Here is a 22,904-nt window from a genome sequence, read left to right on the forward strand (position 1 = left end):
CTATACAAAGTTCTGCTTCATAAACCACATTTGCTGATATGTACACTCTATCTACATACATGTCTGCCACCTTCCATCACAGTGATGACTCTCTAGATCTACCACCTTCAATCACTGTAATGGCCGCTAGACCTACCACCTTCCATCACTGTAATAACCGCCTAGATCTACCACCTTCCATCACTGTAAAAACCGCCTAAATCTACCACCTTCCATCACATATATAACCGCCTAGATCTACCACCTTCCATCACAGTAATGGCCGCCTAGACGTACCACCTTCCATCACACTAATAACCGCTTAGACCTACCACCTTCAATCACTGCAATGACGCCTACACCTACCACCTTCCATCACTGTAATAACCGCCTAGATCTACCACCTTTAATCACTGTAATGGCCGCCTAGATCTGCCACCTTTAATCAATGTAATGGCCGCCTAGATCTACCACCTTCCATCACAGTAATGGCTGTCTAGATCTACCACCTTCCATCACTGTAATGGCCGCTAGACTTACAACCTTCCATCACAGTAATGACTCTCTAGACCTACCACCTTCCAACACAGTAGTGACTCTCTAGACCTAACACCTTCTATAACTGTAATGGCCGCCTAGACCTACCACCTTCAATCACTGTAATGGCCGCCGAGGCCTACCACCTTCCATCACAGTAATGACTCTAGACCATCCACCTTCCATTACAGTAATGACTCTAGACCATCCACCTTCCATCACAATAATGACTCTAGACCATCCACCTTCCATTACAGCAACGACTCTCCAGACCTACCACCTTCCATCACTGTAATGGCCGCTAGACCTACCAACTTCTATCACTGTAATGACTCGATCTCTGGATCTACCGCCTTCCATCGCAGTAATGACTCTCTAGACCTACCACCTTCCATCATTGTAATGGCTGTCTAGATTTACCACCTTCCATCACAGTAATGGCTGTCTAGATATACCACCTTCCATCACTGTAATGGCCGCCTAGATCTACCACCTTCCATCACTGTAATGGCCGCCTAGATCTACCACCTTCAATCACTGTAATGGCCGCCTAGATTTACCACCTTCCATCACTGTAATGGCCGCCTAGATCTACCACCTTCAATCACTGTAATGACCGCCTAGATCTACCACTTTTAATCACTGTAATTGCCGCTAGACCTACCACCTTCCATCACAGTAATGGCCGCCTAGATCTACCACCTTCAATTACTGTAATGGCCGCCTAGATCTACCACCTTTAATCACTGTAATGGCCGCCTAGATCTACCACCTTCAATTACTGTAATGGCCGCCTAGATCTACCACCTTTAATCACTGTAATGGCCGCCTAGATCTACCACCTTCCATCACTGTAATGGCCGCCTAGATCTACCACCTTCAATCACTGTAATGGCCTGTAGACCTGCCACCTGCCACCACTGTTATAGCCGCCTAGATCTAACCACCTCCCATGACCGCCTAGACCTACCACATTCAAAGACAGTAACGACTGTCTAGATCTACCACCTTCAATCACAGTAATGGCCGCCTAGACCTACCACCTGCCATCACAGTAATGACCTTCTATATCTAATCACCTTCCTTCACAGTAATGACTCTCTAGATCTACCACCTGCCATCACTGTAATGTCCGCCTAGACCTATCACCTTCCATTTCAGTAATGACTGCCTAGATCTACCACCTTCAATCACTGTAGTGGCCGCTGGACCTACCACATGCCATGACTGTAATGGCTGTCCAGATCTACCACCTTTCATCACTGTAATTGATGTCTAGATATACCACCTTCAATCACTGTAATGGCCGATAGACCTACCACCTGCCACCACTGTAATAACCACCTAGATCTAGCCATCTCCCATCACAGTAATGACCGCCTAGACCTACTACATTCAAAGACAGTAATGACTGTTTAGATCTACAACCTTTAATTACTGAAATGACCCCCTAGATCTACCACTTTTAATCACTGCAATTGCCGCTAGACTTACAACCTTCCATCACAGTAATGACTCTCTAGATCTACCACCTTCCATCATTGTAATGGCTGTCTAGATCTACCACCTTTAATCACAGTAATGGCCGCCTAGACCTACCACCTTCCATCACTGTAATGGCCGCCTAGATCTACCACCTTCCATCACTGTAATGGCCGCCTAGATCTACCACCTTCAATCACTGTAATGACCGCCTAGATATACCACTTTTAATCACTGTAATTGCCGCTAGACCTACCACCTTCGATCACAGTAATGGCCGCCTAGATCTACCACTTTTAATCACTGTAATTGCCGCTAGACCTACCACCTTCCATCACAGTAATGACTCTCTAGATCTACCACCTTCAATTACTGTAATGGCGCCTAGATCTACCACCTTTAATCACTGTAATAGCCGCCTAGATCTACCACCTTCAATTACTGTTATGGCCGCCTAGATCTACCACCTTTAATCACTGTAATGGCCGCCTAGATCTACCACCTTCAATTACTGTAATGGCCACTTAAATCTACCACCTTTAATCACTGTAATAGCCGCCTAGATCTACCACCTTCAATTACTGTAATGGCCGCCTAGATCTACCACCTTCCATCACTGTAATAACCGCCTAGATCTACCACCTTCCATCACTGTAATGGCCGCCTAGATCTACCACTTTTAATCACTGTAATTGCCGCTAGACCTACCACCTTCCATCACAGTAATGACTCTCTAGATTTACCAACTTCTATCACTGTAATGGCTGTCTAGATCTACCACCTTCCATCATTGTAATGGCTGTCTAGATCTACCACCTTCCATCACTGTAATGGCCGCCTTGATCTACCACTTTCTATCACTGCAACGACCGCCTAGACCTACCACCATCCATCACTATAACTGCCGCTAGAACTACGACCTTCTATCACTGTAATGACCGCCTAGAACTACCACCTTCTATCACTGTAATGACTGTCTAGATCTACCACCTTCCATCACTGAAATGACAGTCTAGATCTACCACCTTCCATCACTGTAATGACTCTCTAGATCTACCACCTTCCATCACTGAAATGGCGGTCGACATCTACCACCTTCAATCACTGTAATGGCCGCTAGACCTACCACCTGCCACCACTGTAATAACCGCCTAGATCTAAACACCTCCCATCACACTAATGACCGCCTGGACCTACCACCTTCAAAGACAGTAATAACTGTCAAGATCTTCCACCTTTAATCACAGTAATGGCCGCCTACACCTACCACCTTCCATCACTGTAATGACCGCCTAGATCTACAACCTTCAATCACTGTAATGGCCGCCTAGATCTACCACCTTTAATCACTGTAATGGCCGCAAGACCTACCACCTTCCATCACATTAATGACTCTCTAGATCTACCACCCTCTATCACTGTAATGACCGCCTACACCTAACACCTTCTGTCACTGTAATTCCCGCTAGAACTACGACCTTCTATCACTGTAATGACTGTCTATATCTGCCACCTTCCATCACTGTAATGACCGCCTAGACTTACCACCTTCAATCACTGTAATGACCGCCTAGACCTACCACCTTCCATCACTGTAATGACTGTCTATATCTACCACCTTCCATCACTGTAATGACCGCCTAGAACTACCACCTTCTATCACTGTAATGACTGTCTATATCTACCACCTTCCATCACTGTAATGAGAGCCTAGACCTACCACCTTCAATCACTGTAATGACCGCCTAGAACTACCACCTTCTATCACAGTAATAACTGTCTATATCTACCACCTTCCATCACTGTAATGACCACCTAGATCTACCACCTTCCATCACTGTAATGGCCGCTAGATCTACCACCTTCCATCACGGTAATGACCGCTAGATCTACCACCTCCCATCACAGTTATGGTCGCACGAAGGTAAACTGTGAATGGCATTCTTGTGATCACTGGTGAACTCTTACCAACCCTGCGAATTCTTCCACGCTATCTTGGAACGGTTCCAGTGTTGCAGACAAGCCTGTGCTAAATTAATTGACAAGAATTCCACACCGGTGTGTTTCCTTCTTGGCACACTCGGCCTCGTCTTGTACACCCATCGAGGCACTGCACACCAAGCCAGCTCTAAACTCGCCCGTGAAATGACGCAGCACTTGTTTTCATTCTCAGTAGCATGTTACTTTGCCATTCTGAATGTCACCCTGGAGGATTGTTATGTATTGGCATCATATCTGCTTCAAAATTTTAATACGGTCGGAGTATCGACATATGTTATATTCTGGAGGTGTGTCCATTCTATATAATCTTCAAGTTCATTTTCAACACACAGAAAGGCACCATAGGTGGTAAACACACTCTGATTCTCGGAAATAATATATAGTCCATATGTATCCCACACTGATATAAACTTTAAAAATGTGCCTGACAGAAGTGATACCTGACATAGGTAATATAAAATGTTGGCAAGGGCAAAGCTGAAGCAAATCACCGATTGAACCAAGCAATGTATATGTTTCGTTACCTTCTCCAAGACACAAAAAATTGCCGGGGATTTATTGTGTTTCTGATTTCACCTTGGTGGTAACATCTATACTTGGAAGCAGAATTAATCTTTGCAACGCGTTTATCGGTTCGGGAGAAAAGAATTCGGAAGTTTAAGAAACACGTGCAAGATGTTTCCAGTGATATCGCCTCTCCTCGGGGCCCAACAGAACCCCTGATCGTAACTATGTGTGGCAGAATTCCATTTACTCTCCCCACTCCCCTTTCCTCACAAAAACCATACTTATCAAACCCCTACCCTCGCCAAACAGTAAAGCGGTCGAGTGGAAGACGCATAGGGTAGAAGACGTTGATCAACAAGTAATTAGTGATTTTCTGTGACTCACCTCTGAAATTCATCTATAAGATATGGCCTGCATCATTACATACCATCATGTTGTATCAATGTTTCCCTGAAGGATCTCATCTCAAGCCACCTGTAACTGCCTCCGTTACCTTACAACTGTGATCTGTAACATACAGTGTCTGCGTCCGTTACCTGTTGATGCCTTTACACTGTGATCTGCAACATACGGTGTCTGCCTCCGTTACCTGTAGTTACCTTCAAACTGTGATCTGTAACATACAGTGTCTGCCTCCGTTATCTGTAGATATCTTAAAACTGTGATCTGTAACATACGGTGTCTGCCTCCGTTACCTGTAGTTACCTTCAAACTGTGATCTGTAACATACAGTGTCTGCCTCCGTTACCTGTAGATATCTTAAAACTGTGATCTGCAACATACGGTGTCTGCCTCCGTTACCCGTAGTTACCTTTACACTGTGATCTGTAACATACAGTGTCTGCCTCCGTTACCTGTAGTTACCTTTACACTGTGATCTGTAACATACGGTGTCTGCCTCCGTTACCTGTAAACTGTGATCTGTAACATACAGTTTCTGCTTCCGTTACCTGTAGATACCTTTAAACTGTGATGTGTAACATACAGTGTATGCCTCCGTTACATTTACATTGTGATTTGTAACATACAGTGTCTGCATCCGTTATCTGTAGTTACCTTTACACTGTGATCTGTAACATACAGTGTCTGCCTCCGTTGTCTGTAGTTACCTTCAAACTGTGATCTGTAACATACAGTGTCTGCCTCCGTTGTCTGTAGTTACCTTTACACTGTGATCTGCAACGTAGGTGTCTGCCTCCGTTACCTTTACACCGTGATCTGTAACATACAGTGTCTGCCTCCGTTATCTGTAGTTACTTTTACACTGTGATCTGTAACATACAGTGTCTGCCTCCGTTACCTTTACACTGCTATCTGTAACGTGATACAATGTCTGCCTCCGTTATCTGTAGATACGTTTACATTGTGATCTGTAACATACGGTGTCTGCCTCCGTTACCTGTAGTTACCTTCAAACTGTGATCTGTAACATACAGTGTCTGCCTCCGTTACCTGTAAATATCTTTACACTGCTATTTGTAACATACAGTGTCTGCCTCCGTGACCTGTAAATACCTTTACATTGTGATCTGTAATATACATTGTCTGCCTCCGTGACCTGTAAATACCTTTACATTGTGATCTGTAATATACATTGTCTGCCTTCGTCACCTATAGTTACCTCTACAATATGATCTATAATATAGGTATCTGCCTAATCAGAAGTGTTCTGTATATTTCAGTGGACCTAGATATTGATATTGTTCGGTGTATTTCAGTGGACCTGAAATCAGTAATAAAGCACAAAGAGTTGGAGCGTGAGGATGTAGAGCGAGAGGTGACGTCACTAAAAGACCACATTGATGAGACTAGCGACATTTGGAGGAAAAAGGAGGTGGAGCTTGAACAAGACCTGGCGATGTTGCACGACAAAAATAGCGTGTTAAGCAATCTGCTTGAGATCGTCACTGAGCGGGCCGATAAGGCGGAGCAGGAATTAGAAGCTATAATCAAGGAGGCATCTGCCCAGTCTGAACGAAGTGCCAGCCAGGTTAGCGCCCTCAGTAACGCCAGTGTCGGCAGTGACGACGTCTTCCTGTCTCCCCCGCCTCACTCAGACAAAAGCACCGTGATACACAGAGACTGGGATGTGAGTAGTTACCTTTCAAGTAAAGGTGTTAATTCGTATAATTATTATCACACGCCGCGAACTATTTAAGTTAGAGAAATGAAATTTTACACACTGATATTTCTTGTCATGATCTGAAATGAGTTCGATAATGTCTTAAGTACATTTTACAGAGTTATGGCTCCTACTCTGTGCTTTTGAACTTAGTGCGTAGTGTCTGCAGTAGGGACATGTTTTCTCAGAAACTACGGAAGTTACATAAATGAAAGTTTGCATGCTTATCTAAAAGATACTTATCAAGACTGAGTTTGGACATTGGCGCAATAAATTATTTTTATACAGAGCTGTCGCCCATGGTCCATGCTTTTGAACTTACTACGTAGTGTCTGAGATGGAAACATGTCTGCTCAGAAACTACGGACGTCACATTAATTTTGCAATCTTTTCTGAGAGATACTTGTCAAGACTGAGTTTGAAAATTGGTGCTGTAAAATGTTTTGTTACAGGGTTATGAACCTTGAGCCATGCTTTTCAACTTACTGCATTGTGTCTGCAATTGGGACAAGTTTTCTCAGAAACTACTGACGTCACATGAATGCATGCATATCTATGAGAAACTTGTCAAAACTGTGTTCGAAAACTGGTGCCGTACATTATTTTTCCCCAGAGTTACTTCCCTTGGTACATGTTTTTAGATTTTGAGCATTCTTACTTATGACCCTTGATCCACGTTATTTAAGTGTCTGCAATGGGGACAAACTTTCTCAGAAACTGCTAAGTTAGCTTATCTAAGTATTGGTGTTCGAGAATTTCACATTTAATTATTTTTCTGATGACAAAGCGACCCGAGTGCCTATCTCATCTTATGGCTTTATAGGACTCTTTTTTTCTATAGTTTATATTCACTATAAACAAACAAAATTCTAATGTGCCCCATGGCAGGGTATAGGGATAACGCTGTTTTCTGTTTACTGTAACTTAAACCATGGGAAAATATATGCAATACACCATTCCACCAGCGCAGTATTTAAATATAAGTCAACTGTTTCAATGTTACTAAATGTCACCCTCTGATCATGAGAACGTCTGATATGGCTGATCTTTGTCTGCGAACCAACCTACTCCAGAGACAGATGAAAAAGAGGGTCGAGTCCTTGGAGCGACTGCTGGCTGAAGAGCGTCTGAAGGTGATGACAGCGGAGAAGAAGCTGTTGCTTGTCACACAGGAAACAGTATCCACCGCCATGTCCGACGACTCGAAACTGCATCTGAGAGAGAAGGAGCTACTACAACAAGAGGTAGGCTGCAATCAGGCTGGTGTAGCTGTAGTATTTCACTCATTCAAACTGACACCATCTACCATATATTAGCAATGTGTTGGCTGAGAGTTGTGAAGGAAAGAAATATGTACCCACCACATCTTATACACTTGACTTCTTCCTACCTATAAACAAAACAATGCATGGGAAATAGCACCACAATGTTGTAACCTAACCGCCCATCCGAGCACCATAATGTTGTAACCTAACCGCCCATCCGAGCACCATAATGTTGTAAACCTAACCGCCCATCCGAGCACCATAATGTTGTAACCTAACCGCCCATCCGAGCACCATAATGTTGTAGCCTAAACGCCCTTCCGAGCACCATAATGTTGTAACCTAACCGCCCATCCGAGCACCATAATGTTGTAACCTAACCGCCCGTCCGAGCACCATAATGTTGTAACCTAACCGCCCATCCGAGCACCATAATGTTGTAACCTAACCGCCCATCCGAGCACAATAATATTGTAACCTAACCTCCCATCCGAGCACCATAATGTTGTAGCCTAACCGCCCATCCGAGCACCATAATGTTGTAACCTAACCGCCCATCCGCGCACCATAATGTTGTAACCTAACCGCCCATCCGAGCACCATAATGTTGTAACCTAACCGCCCATTCGAGCACCATAATGTTGTAACCTAACCGCCCATCCGAGCACCATAATGTTGTAACCTAACCGCCCATCCGAGCACCATAATGTTGTAACCTAACCGCCCATTCGAGCACCATAATGTTGTAACCTAACCGCCCATCCGAGCACCATAATGTTGTAGCCTAACCGCCCATCCGAGCACCATAATGTTGTAACCTAACCGCCCATCCGAGCACATAATGTTGTAACCTAACCGCCCATCCGAGCACCATAATGTTGTAACCTAACCGCCCATTCGAGCACCATAATGTTGTAACCTAACCGCCCATCCGAGCACCATAATGGTATGGCCTAACCGCCCATCCGCGCACCATAATGTTATGGCCTAACCGCCCATCCGAGCACCATAATGTTGTAGCCTAACCGCCCATCCGAGCACCATAATGTTGTAACCTAACCGCCCATCCGAGCACCATAATGTTATGGCCTAACCGCCCATCCGAGCACCATAATGTTGTAGCCTAACCGCCCATCCGAGCACCATAATGTTGTAACCTAACCGCCCATCCGAGCACCATAATGTTGTAACCTAACCGCCCATCCGAGCACCATAATGTTGTAACTTAACCGCCCATCCGAGCACCATAATGTTGTAACCTAACCTCCCATCGTGGTATAATAAGTGACAATTCATCTCTCATCTTGTTAGTTCAGGTGTCATCTGACATCCCATGACTTCGTGTCATCAATTATCCCACCACTCTGCGTTGCCATCTAACCTACTATCTTGCTGCGTTGTCATCTATTCTCTTATCATGCTGTGTTCATACATAACCTCCATTGACCTGCGTTGTCATCTATTCTCCGATCGTGCTGTATTGTCACATATTCTCCCATCGTGCTTGCGTTGTCATCTATTATCACGTCGTGCTGCCTTTTCATATATTCTCCCTTTATGCTGCGTTGTATACTACGTCATCATGCAACATTGTCACCTCACCTTCCATCATGCTGCATTGACATACAATCTCCCATTCTGCTTTGTTGTCATCTATTCTCCCTTCATGCGTGCAGTGTCACCTAACCTTCCATCAAACTGCGTTGTCATCTAACTTCCATGCTGCATTTTCATATATTATCCAATCATGCCGTGTTGTCATCTAATCTTCCATCATGCTGCATTGTCACTTAATCTTTCATCGTGTTGCATTGCTATCTAACCCCCTCCCCATCGCGCTGCATTGACATCTATTCTCCCATAATGCCGCATTGTCACGTTACCTTCCATTATGCTTCGTTGTCATATCGTGCTGCAGTGTCACCTAACCTTTCATCAAACCGCATTGTCATCTATAATCCCATCGTGCTACATTGTCATCTAGTCCCCAATCGCGCTGCATTGTCATGTCATCTATTTACCCATCGTACTGCGTTTTCATCTATTATCCCATCGTACTGCGTTGTTTTCTGTTCTCCCACCCTGCTGCCCTTTTCATCTATCCTTTGATTATGCTGCTGTCATAATTCTTCCATCATGTTGTCTTGTCGTCTAACCTTCGATAATGCTGAGTTGTCATCTTACTGGGTTGTCTTGTCGTGCTATGCGACCTAGCCTCATGTCAGTGACTGCTGTTACATGCGGCAGTCAGCAATATTGCGGCTATATCGTTTCTGCCTGTAAACAGTCGAGTCTTGACCATGTAACCCAATGGTTGATTGTATGATCACCGATCCACACCGTCAGTATGCAATGACACACAGTCAGCCAAGTTTGGCATTTCGTTTTCACTATTAGCGTAGCATATTTGAGAGCACATCTGCCCAGGAATCTCAAAGGGAGTATGTTATGGTGAAATTGTCTGTTGTTGCAGTTAATTGAGAGCCAGAAACACTTGAAGATTGCTACAGATCAGATCAAAGGATTGAAAGAAAGACTTCACATAATGGAGGAGGAACACATCAGATTGAAGATAGACTACAGCAGCATATGTGAACAGGTACTACTATGGAGGAGTAATGGCCATATTTAGTATGTCCTCATTAACGTAAAATTGCTCTTCGGTAGACAACTCTGTCACGGCATGCTGACAACGAGTCGACCAGTCCTTTTTTATGCCCAACAAGTAACCTAAACTACCAGCACTATGTCAAATGTCACGGTCGTCTTGTAAGCATGTATGTCTTTGCATAGAGTAAATTAAATGAATTCCTGACTTCCTTCCAGCTGGACTTGTTAGAACACAGTTTCTATGACTCCGACAAAACTCCAGAAGGCAACATCGAACCCGACAGCTCAACAGTAAACGTGACGAAACGTCTTTCCCCATTAAAGGTTTGTACAGGCACTCCATACACACTACAAATATACCATGCCAATACCTTCTTATGTTATGTGTTAAGCCCATTTCTGAAGTCCCCGCCTTGATCTTGATTGAATATTGCTAAAAGCAGCGTAAAACCATATCTTTCACTCAATCACTTTTTTATTGTGTGTACTCAAAACGCGTTATCCATAACATGACTGAAGGAAATCAATTGAAAAAATACATCATTCTGGACAATGTATTGATGTGTGGCCTTTTCGCATGACGACTAGATTCCACATCGTCAGAGCAGCATAGAAGCCATGTCTCTGGATCAGAAGTGTGCCATGTACAAACTTAAAGCAGAGGAGCTGCAGTACAAGGTGGAAGAGGTAGGTCACCTCACACACCAGGCACCTATACACAAACACACACCTTTAGAAACACATACCACCACATGCACACACATGCAACACTGTTACAAGTAGCACGCACATTATCATTACACATTTAGAAACACTTTTCACATGCTATACTTAAGAAGCTTCGAACATACCTTTGACCTAGTGATACTTCCTCTGAAAATATATTTCACACTTCACTTACCGTTTATGCATGTGTGACATCTTTGTTTATTTGCACCTCCTTTGAAATTAGTACCTTCCAACAAGTCATTGAGTACCGATAGTGATGTGTGTCACAGCAACTTAATTTAACAAAGGAATGCGAATGTTGTTAATTGTGTTGCGTCTTAGGAATGATGTCTGGTGCTAGGGTTAGTTACGTACGTGGGCTGGCATGTGTTTGTTGACGACCCTTTGTTTCAGGCTCCCGAGACAAGGATATCGTTGTCCTCTGAGAGGTCACGACCCCATATGAATTAAAACAACATGTCCCAATGTGTGAAGACGTGTGTCTGCTACTTTGAGTAGCCGTGGGACATGGGGCAACAGAGATGTTATTATTTGAATCGTGACAGCTTCGCGATAGATACGTTTTTAACGTCGTCACAAACATGCTTCATTCTAAATACGCAGGAACATACATGATAGCTTTTCGGTTTTTTTATATTGAAAATGTTAAATAATCTTAGTAATTCTGTTTTTTGAGATCTTAAACCTAAAATATTTTTGACACATGTGAGGTATTCCTGTTCCAACAACCTGCAGCACATAAGACTATAGAACGTCTTTTGGCTTTATGCATCACTTGCGCCTTGTGTAGTTTAATGATCACTTCTTTGCCACGTTCACGTCACTCCTTATTTAAATTGTCATAGAACTGTAACATAGACCAGTATCGGAGTCGTCTCGACACCCGCCTCCAAACAGCTGGCTCCAACACTCAAGACTAAACAGAGACATCCATGTGTACTAAATAGCATAATTGTTATTATTATTATTGTGTCATGTGACTACTGATTATTGTCTCCTCCACAGATGGCCCTCCCCGACCCTCAGCGGCCCGCCTCTGCCTGTATACAACAGTGTTGACATACACAGCCCGTACACTTCCATGGTACAACACACCGTAACACCAGCAAGTCTCCCTCCATCCTCCGAGCAATCCTCCATACATGCTGCTGTTTCCGTCATAAGCCTGAATAAATTGGATACGAACACGTTATACAGCGCGATATATTGCTCACTGCAGGTTAAGCAGTGTTACGAGTAGAACCAAATGTGAAACTGCGACGTGTATGTTTGAGGCCTGCGTAGGGCTGTGTCCATGCCATGGTTCATCAGTTCAATGAAATCGGAATAAATTGCAAGTCATTCAAGTGGAATATAGTAACACACTCACAAACACATGTATAATACTTCCCGATGGACTTAAGATACGACGCTTTGAATGGTACACCCAGTGGATACATCCTCCTTAAAAACTGCATTCACTAAAGACTTATTAACCGACCAGTGGTTGGATTGCTCGAGAGATGAGGGTTGTTACTTACGCCGACCAAAAAGCGGGCTGTACACAGACGTTACTGGGGACGAACTGTGAAGTGTTACGGGCTGTATCATTAATTGCCTGTGATCCGACCCATTCCAATACCTGATAATTGTTTTTACTAATAGTATGTTTTGCTATACGTCGTGTGCGCATTGTAAATAACGCGAATATAGTGTGTGGAGTTCATGATCTCACAAGGTGCTCAAGAACTGTGAACTGTTGAACTTGTGGCGACAATCATGTTATTGATGTGCGAATTTCGCATGTGTGTAGATAGATAGGAATGTACACCTGACCATGATAATCATTAAATAAATTGTGATGTTACAGCAAGACATGTTTTTATACGTTTGTGCATGATTAATTAATACTGCACGCAATACTGCAAGTTGACTGATACCCCGGATTAACATTAGATATACATGAGGTATAGGAAGGGGTATTGCACAGAACTGAAAAATTGGAGTTATCAAGTGTAATATTAATATTACATATAGACATTAAGTTTTGGATGTGCCAAGTTCACGGTTACTAACTGTAACATGTACATGAAGTATAGGATGTGCAAAATGATATGTTAACATGGCATAAACATGAGGTATAAGATGTGTCAGCTGTTAGATTTACATGCTCACAGTCGGGATACACAATCGGGATACAAAATCCTAAACGCACAATCAAAGCTGAGATTCACAATCCTAATCACACAATCGGGTTCGAGATACGTCGACACACAATCACAGTCGGTAGACACAATTCTACATACGCACAATCACAGTCGGGAAACATTCCTACAAATATAATCACATTCGAGATACACAATCATAAACACGATCACAGTCGAGATACACAAGCTTTCACACAATTACAGTCGAGATACACAAGCTTTCACACAATCACTGTCGAGATACACAAGCTTTCATACAATCACAGTCGAGATAAACAAGTTTTCACACAATCACAGTCGAGATACACAAGCTTTCACACAATCACAGTCGAGATAAACAAGTTTTCACACAATCACAGTCGAGATACACAAGCTTTCACACAATCACAGTCGAGATACACAAGCTTTCACACAATCACAGTTGAGATATACAAGCTTTCATACAATCACAATCGAGAAACACAATCCTTCACACAATCACAGTCGAGATAATCAAGCTTTCACACAATCACAGTCGAGATACGCGATCCTTTACACAATTACAGTTAAGATACACAATCATACACATTCAAGCACAGTCCAAAAGCAAAACCCTACATATAATATATCACATTTGAGATAAACAATTCTTTATAAGCTTTGTATTCAGCATACAAATTAGTACATGCAGTCAAATGTGGGATACACAATCCCGCATACAAAATCGCAGTCGGGATACATAATTCTTGTTAAGCAATCACAGTCGGATACACAATCCTCCACACACAATCACAGTCGGCATTCACATTTCTACACACCCACTCACATTCGCCATACATAATCCTACACACATAATCACATTCAAGATACAAAATCCTACACAAACTATCAATTTTGGGATACACAATCCTACATATACAATCATATTCGACATGCACAATCCTACAGACACAATCACTGTTGAGATACACTATAAGGGTCAGGATATGTGAAACTGTAATTGTAATTATGTTATCCGTTACACTTGGAACATTGCGAATTAATAACCTTCAACCCAGATGCACCGAGTCTTAACATTCACAGCAAACATTATGACATCGAAATATCAACATGGATTCTCCCGCCATATAAATGTACTGAAAAACAGTATCATAATTATTGTGTCACGCTCCATCGTAGAAATAATGCATTGGCGACATCAGTGCTCATCGTTTGTCTTGTCTCGTATCGTATTTGCGATGACAAGTCTGCCACAGTCGAACTGAATCGAATACGTTCTCTGTTGGCAAAAACACGAAATCGAAATAACAAGTCACTTTTTGTTCTTCGAAAACATTAGACGCTTTAACATATGATATATCGAATCAAGAAATACAAGTGAGTGAGTAGTTTGAGTTAAAAGGCGCTATGTACAGTATTCCTGTTATATCACGGCGTGTCAGCTTAATGTGGGAGTAAAGCCCGAAGTGGTGCAGGTAGTAGACATTTACTAATGTGGTGAAACCCACAAGACACGGGTGTGGTGCTCACAAACTCAAGAAACAAAACCGGGATTCGCGCCACGATCATAGGTTTCTTGCATGCCCCGGGGACAAAACTCTGCACAGCGAATTGCGGCGCCTCAGACGATATGGCCATCCGTGCTGGGCCACGAGGTATCGAGTGATGCTATTGCAGAGATGAGGAAAAGGAACAACTTTGTGTAAAATGGTACTCAAACGAAGATGTTAGCGGTGTATTGTAAGAGGATAACCAATCCGATAAGACGACAGAAGTGTAGTCAAGAAATGAAAGTTTAAGATGACTTTATCAATAGTAAGTCATGCCCCCATGATTGGTCAAATAGTCGTTTATACGTCGAGGCATGGTCTGAATCAATCTTCCAATGACATTTTGAGGGAGTCTTGTCCACTCCTCTTGCAGTGCCAGGTCCAGTTCTGCTAACGTAGCGGTGGCCTTTGACGTCGGCGTACTCGTCTTCCGATCTTGTCCCAGGCGTGCTCTATGGGGTATAGGTCAGGACACATGGCTGACTCTTGCATTCTGGTGATGCTTTGCTGCTGGAGGTAGACAGTGTGCGTGCACGGTTAGCACTGATGTACTGACCACTGACCCCTCTATCGGCAATATGCAGTGGTCTTCTGGCAGTGGCGTTCTGAATCTATACCTCGTTCGCATGATGTTCGTTATGATGTCCAGACACGTCCACGCCTGTCAAGAAAAAACAGAGTGAATCTGGTCTCATCTGAAACATTACACGAAGGCCATCGTCGATTGCCCCAGTTTCTACGCTCTTAGCGTCATTGCCATCTGGCTAGAATGTGTCGATTTGTTAACGGTGGTGTGCAGATTAGCTGCCCGCGGGTAATTACTATTTGTCATTAACATTTGTTCCTGTGAATTCAAAATCTGCAAACATCTCGCTGAGTTCAACCAGTTTGGAACATGTCAATAGCCCTGATCATAAATACTGCATTATTAAAGCAAGAGTAGAGAGTTGTCGCTTTGACATCATGTATTGTTTGTCCTATGCAGTGATTAATGGTGATTGATGCATGGTGTATTGTAGATGAACGATATCTGGCGGTCGAAGAGTGCTGCGTCAGAGGAAGAGAAGCTGGAACTTGAAGCTGAACTTAGACAAACGAAGGAGGACATTAGGGTTATGAGTATCATGCTAGAGAAGGTCAAGGACGAACTGTGTGAGAAGGAGAAGGTCATCGCCATATCAGAGACAAATATCAACGAAAACCTACGTGCTATCACAAGGCGTGACGAAATCGTTCAGGAGCAGGACATGCTTCTGAAACAGCGTGATGACGATTTCCGTGTAATACTGGAACAAATCTCGAACAGGGACGAGGGTATACGCGAGTTAAGAGAAGCTGTGAGAAACCGTGACGAACGTTTGAAAGAAAAAGATGATATTTTGTGCAAACTTAATAGCAGTTTAGATTGCAAGCAGCGAGATGTGAAAATGTTGAGTGATAAGGTAAAGAACTGTGGCTCTCAGTTAAATGAAAAAGAGGCTGTAATATCAGTCTTGCAACAACAGATCTCCCACAATACCAGGAGAGATAATGGCAGTGAAACAGACATAGAAAAAGAAAACTGTAGACTTAAGGAAACTCTGCGGATGCAGCAAAGTGACTTCAATGAAATAAGGCATGAAAAAATTAAGGTCGCGAAGGATTTAGAAACGTCAAGGAAAGCCCTGGACGAGGCTATGTTATTATGGGACAAAGACAAAGCTTTTTTTGAAAGGACAATAAACGTTGCTGATGAGAAAGTTAAACTATACGAAACGCTTCCTTCAATGAATAAACTTGAAATTGAAAAAGCTATGAAATCAGATGCTCATCAGTATTTTCAAGAGAAGGAAATACTTGTATGTGAGATTCATAATCTCAAAAAGGAACAGGAACTAGCCCTAAAAGCTGTGCAGGAAGAGAATAGCATTCTCCAGTCAGAAGTGGTGGATAAAGGCAGCCAGCTGCGTCAAGAAACAGAAATACAAAGCAAACTTCGGCAAGACATAGAAAGACTTTCGGCACAGGTAAAAAATGCGCATTGTGTCTCAGTTCATTGGTTTGTACGTTTAATGATATTTTTTGCAGACTTCCTAAAGGGGCAGAGTTTCATATATTCTAATGAAGTGTACCTGCGCAAAACAAAATCTACAGAAAAGGTATAATACTTGGATGAATGTGTATATGAATTTAACCCCATCACGCCCCCTGAAAAGGGAAACATGTCCTGCCCTACCGGTAGCACCCACCTCTCATACAATTTGCACAAACAAGTAAGTGTTTGTTGCATGACGCCGCACAGCAGTACTCCTGCCATGAGAGGGTGGCATGTAAAAATACCAGACAGTCAAGTGATCGATGGATCAGAAAAAATAGTGACACAATGGGTTTTTTACTGATTTTGTTGAAATTAAAAACGATCTGTTAATTTTAAATAATGTCTGCTGTGTACACTTGCAGAGATTCTAACGTACCGGAAATGTTTCCAGATACACGTACCGTTTACGTATATACCTTTAGCCCATAACATACAAGAGTAGATTGGACTGGCTGTATATGATGTCCCCGGTCTTGGATGACCTGCTTTTACATGCACTTGAACAGACTGATAGTGCTTGATGTCCCCAGACTGAGATGCACGATTAATACATGATGTAAAACAGACTGGCTGTATGTGATGTCCACAATGTTGGATAGCCAGACTTGCTATAGATCAGACTTGCTGTACCCAGGCTGTGATGACCTATCATTATTTGTACAAGAACAGACTTCATGCGATCTCCCTAGACTTGGATAGCCTATCATTATATGTCCCAGAACAGAATGGTTTTGTGTGACGTCCACAGGGCGAGAGGGCCTACCATCTTTTGTTGTTGCAAAGACTGTAAGAATATCTTCCCATTGACATCTATTTTTGTGTTTGCAGGCTGATATGGCCTACAAAATACAGCAAGATGAAAGAGTGATTCGGGCAGAATACTTAGCTATGAAAGTGCGCTACGAGACCCGTTTTGAGAAGATGTCAAAGGACTACTCGAAGATGCTTGTGACAATTGAGAAACTCCAGAAAGAGCGTGACCTCGATAAAGCTATCATTCAGGGAATCCAAAAAGGCATGGCAGGCCTGAAGGATAATTACAGTTCGGACCTCATTAAGTGGGAGGATGAAAAAGCTAAATTGCAAAGGCAAATCAAGGAGGTGGGAAACTTGTAAACTACTTTTAAAACATATAGTGAGTTTGTTAGTTACTAGGGTTTACCGTCACTGTATAAACAGTATTTCAGTTATATTACGGCGTGTCAAGTTGATGTTTGAAGAAAGTTGTTTGGTTGTTTGTTGTTTAACGCCGCCCTCAGCAATATTCCAGCTATATGACGGCGGTCTGTAAATAATCGAGTCTGCACCAGACAATCCAGGCATTGACATCATGAGCACCTTTCCACGCAATTGGGATACGATGATATGTATCAACCAAGTCAGCGAGCCTGACCACCCGATCCCGTTAGTCGCCTCTTACGACGAGCATGTGTTTCTGAAGACCTACTCAAACCCGGATCTTCACGGGTCTATTGGAGGAAAGCCCGAAGTGATTCACGTCATAGCCTCTTACCACTTGTCGAGCCCAAGAGGACGGGTGTGGCTGACAAGCCCTGAATAATTAACTTGATTAGAACCTGCACTTATTGTGTTCTAGCACTTCAGCGTCTGATACCTGCATCACCTCAAGCAGTTTTAAACCCAACATACTCACTCAGTACGTTACACATACAGCAATAGACTGTGCGTTATACCTACAGAGATATATTGGTTTCAATACAGTCTACGTATTGTAGTAGACTGGCATCAATGAGTTATACGTCCTGGCCTTTATCGTACTGACAAGCGTTGTCTTCCTGTTGAGCAGATTGACGAGACGCGGGAACTAACAGAGGACTTGAGGAAGAAGGTGCAGGACCTGAAAGAGGACCTATCTGCACAGGACAGGACGAGGACAGAAATAATCAATAAATGCGCAACAGAGAGATCAAGCTGGGACATCCAGAGAGCAAACCTCAGGAGCAAGATTAACCAGGTATGTACACGAGCTCATGTGAATCTTCGGCAACCATGATATTATAGTAATTTGCTCTATAGGCTCTATCAGAAACGCCTAAGGAAAATAAGACAGAGTTGTCTCCCCTGACAACTCCCCGCTTCCAGCGAGTACATTGGAAACAAAACATTACAGATGGTGATTTTACGTGACACTCTTTTATGGATATCAACCAGATTATTCGACGCTTCAGTGTCCCTTCATTAGATGTCCGTATTGGGTTTATATATGTGACCAACCATGAGATGGGATCTTATGGGTGAAAAATCACACTGTGACTTCTTATTACATATTGTACAAGTACAATATCTTAGGGTCACAAAAATACAATTCACAAGCTTCAGTTAATATTTGTTACAGAGATACATGCCAACAAACATTGGATTCATTTTCTGCAAAGTCCCTTTTTCAGACTTAAAACTCGATATGTCATGATTGCAGTTTTTAGATATAATGCCTGCTTAGTTGTAAGTAGACGTGTGCTGAAAATGTTTGAAAGTCTGCTTTTGTTACATTACGAATTAAAAAATGAAAAATAAGATATTTTTCTTCAGGCCGCACACATGGTGATTTAACGTCAAACTTTCTTTGTGACGTAACGGTACAATTGTATCCTAGGTCCCTTTTCTCCTGGTTGGTCACATTTCTACATGCTGATATGTTAAAATAAGGTTGGATTTAACGTACAGAAATAACACTATTACCCTGGCCACGATATTACCTGGCAAAAAACCAAAGTTCTCAATGCCAACATCAATCACTGGAAAAAGAGAAACACCAAGAAAGTATTGAAATGCAAGGAAAGAAGCTAGCCATTCACAGAGACCAATGTCAACTTAAAATTACAAAATACCGTTTCTAGACGATCAGATTTGGTTAGAATCCATGTTCATGTGTGACAAGTTCCCGCTGGTGACATTTAAGTGAACTTGACAAGTGATGATAAATTTTAATATCCATTGTATTATAAAGTCTTTGAAATGCATTTAGAAGTGATACACATAAGGAAAAGTATTTATTGATGTCAACTTCCTTACTATGAAGGAGTAAGTATTTACTCCTATACGTTGTTTTCCACGAAGTGGGGCAGGGGGATAAAGGAACGGAGGTCGTCCGTCCTTTCGCATCTCAATGTGGACACATTTTCTCAAAAGCTATTCAAGTTAGAGAAATGAAATTTTACACAATGGTGTCACTGGTAGAGGTCTCAAATGAGTGTGAAAATTGTGTTATACATTCATTTTTTAAGACCTATGGCCCTTGCTCTATTCTTTTCAACTTAGTGAATACTGTGAACTTGGGGCAGGTTTTCTCAGAAACTACTGACGTTGCATGAATGAAACTTTGCGCGCCTATCTAAGAGATATTTGTCAAGAGTGAGTTCAAAACTTGGTCCCGTCAATTATTTTCTCACAGAGTTATAGCCATTGCTCCATGCTATTCAACTAAATGTATTGGGGATACAAGTTTTCTCAGAAACTGCTTGTGTTACTCAAATGAAAGTTTGCATGCTTACCTAAGAGATACTTGTCAAGACTGAGTTCGAAAATTGGTCCCGTAATATTTCTTTTAAACTTTACATAGTTACGGCGCTTGATCAATTTTATTTTACTTTCACAATGTGCATACTGTGTGCAAAGGGGACAAGATTTATCAGAAACTACCTTAGTTATATGAATGAAAGTGTGCATACTATTCAACACTGAGTTCGAGGATTGGTCCCGTAAATTATTTGTTTACACAGTTATGGCCCTCGATCCATGTTATTTTACTTTGTGCATAGTGTCGGCAATGGGGACTCATGTATCTCAGAAACTACTATAAGTAAACTATCTAAGAGATACTTATCAAAACGTTGTTATATATTATTATAAGGGACATTTTGTGTGTATTAATTACACATTTAATCAATTTTCCTGATGACATAAAGCGCCCCAAGTGGCTCTCTCTTTTTAAGGCTTTATGGGACCTTTTCTTTGGTTTATATTAACTACATGTACCATATAAACAAACAAAATTCTAATGTATCCCATGGCGGGGGCACAGTGATAACGGCGTTCTCTTGTTAAGTCTAACCTTAGGTACAGCTATATCATAAACAGGATAAAGCATACACATTTCCATCAATAATACATTATTGCGGCGAGAAAGCATATGACAGAGAGTTTTAGCAATGTTGAAACACATGTTTAATTTGGCATTAGAACGTCGTCTTGAAAGCACATTGTTTAAATGACAGTATTTGAATATTCAAGATAGAAAATGGTATGGAGAAAGAACAATGCTTAAAAGAACACCTGTATCCATTCAAACAGTATCATTAGGCCTTGTAAACGACTGTTGTTGTAAACGACTGGAGCCTGCACACACCGGAAGGTATATTCGCCTAAAAATCTACCGCTTATCGCTTACAAATCAAGGGCAGATAATTGTGTTTCTAACAGTCTATAAACGCCACAGTAATTCTTTGGGGAACTTCTTTGCGATGTTTCAGTATAGATCCTTTTACCGTTGTCAAGATAGAGTGAAGTAAGACAGCACAGTACAGGGTTATGTAATAATAATAAACTAAAACAACATGCCAGTATACAAGGAAGGGATTGACAACAACAAAGGACATAATAATTGATTCATATAGTAACAACAGAAAGACGTTAATGGTTGATTGATAAGAGATGATAGTTAGAGCATTCTGTTTTATCAATTCATTCACATGATGAATGTGCAAGACGTAGATCTGAAACGTTGTGATAAAGAATAAAAGAAGTTGCTATCCCAACTGTCATGTATTCATTGTGGGCAGATTGGATTATCCTTGATCTCTGTTGATGATTGCTTGTGTCGGCGGATTTAAACTGCCTCTGCTAGATTCCGTTTGGCGAATCATGGAGATTGTTAGATAGGATTTGTACATTGGCCCACATGATGTTGTGATTAGGGCAGTTGATTATATGGTCTGACATGGCTTGTTTTCGGCGTGACTTGGTGATAAATTCCAAAGATTCTACAAATGCCAATCAAACAGTTTATGATAGCATAAGCTAGGTGTAATGTTAGCTAGTATTGACGTGTATGTACGCGACAGTTAAGTAACACCTTGTGTGACCTGTGTAGATGGAGGAGAAGCTGTCATTGACATCAAGGGCTCAGACAAAAGCCAAGGATATTCATAGTCACATGGAACTGGCGTGGGAGAAGGAGAGGACGGAACAGAAACGGCTGCTCGAGGAGGCCCATAACCTTGCCCTTGACCTTCAACAGCAGCTCAAGTCACGTGACGAGGAGTACAGTAAGGAACGCCGTGTCCTACTGCAGCAGTTAGAGGTGGAGAGACAAGCATACAATAAAGAGAAGAGAGAGAGAGACATTGCCATGGCGGAGGTAATCTTTTACGATGAGGTACTTTCAGTCACCAAATGTTTAGAATTGGTTTTAGTTAAGCAGCACAGAACTATTAAAAAGGTACAAACTCATACTCACGTTTACTCATACTCTGAATAAATTACTGTAGTTGAAATTGATTCTGACATTTCTGTATGAAATATTTGTCATTAATGTCAGTTTGTACTCTTTGCAATTTCAGTACGAATCTTTTGGGAAGAGACTGGTGTCGTTACAGAAACGCTGCACGGAGCTTGTACTGACACACGATGAAGAGCGGGAGGCGGACTTGAGGGAGAGAAACGAACTATACAGGCGCCTTTCAGAGAGTAAAGCCGCACATTCGAGAGATACGAAGCGCGTATCCGATATACTCAGCAACGTATGTGTATAATATGTATTTGTCAATGCAATGAGACAGCGGAGTCATTTGAACATTTCGTTTAAGACAACAAAAACAACATTGAAAGAACATCTTGCAGCAGAATATGAAATGATCGGTC

The 22,904-nt window shown here is 42.1% G+C and overlaps 1 protein-coding gene across 1 annotated transcript in view; it reads left to right on the forward strand.

Annotated features, from left to right (window-relative positions):
• Positions 1–22,904, forward strand: part of LOC139478039 (uncharacterized) — a 73,994-nt gene that overhangs the window by 45,438 nt on the left and 5,652 nt on the right. Inside the window, exons 4-13 of the mRNA XM_071260410.1 lie at positions 6,225–6,595; positions 7,702–7,872; positions 10,367–10,492; positions 10,720–10,827; positions 11,092–11,190; positions 15,967–16,953; positions 17,853–18,125; positions 18,832–18,999; positions 22,135–22,401; positions 22,604–22,783. Of these exons, the coding sequence (XP_071116511.1) occupies positions 6,225–6,595; positions 7,702–7,872; positions 10,367–10,492; positions 10,720–10,827; positions 11,092–11,190; positions 15,967–16,953; positions 17,853–18,125; positions 18,832–18,999; positions 22,135–22,401; positions 22,604–22,783 (2,750 nt within the window). The remainder of the gene's footprint in view (positions 1–6,224; positions 6,596–7,701; positions 7,873–10,366; positions 10,493–10,719; positions 10,828–11,091; positions 11,191–15,966; positions 16,954–17,852; positions 18,126–18,831; positions 19,000–22,134; positions 22,402–22,603; positions 22,784–22,904) is intronic.

The sequence above is a fragment of the Haliotis cracherodii genome, unplaced genomic scaffold, assembly GCF_022045235.1.
Source record: "Haliotis cracherodii isolate W230 unplaced genomic scaffold, xgHalCrac1.p SCAF_1, whole genome shotgun sequence".
Taxonomy (NCBI): domain Eukaryota; kingdom Metazoa; phylum Mollusca; class Gastropoda; order Lepetellida; family Haliotidae; genus Haliotis; species Haliotis cracherodii.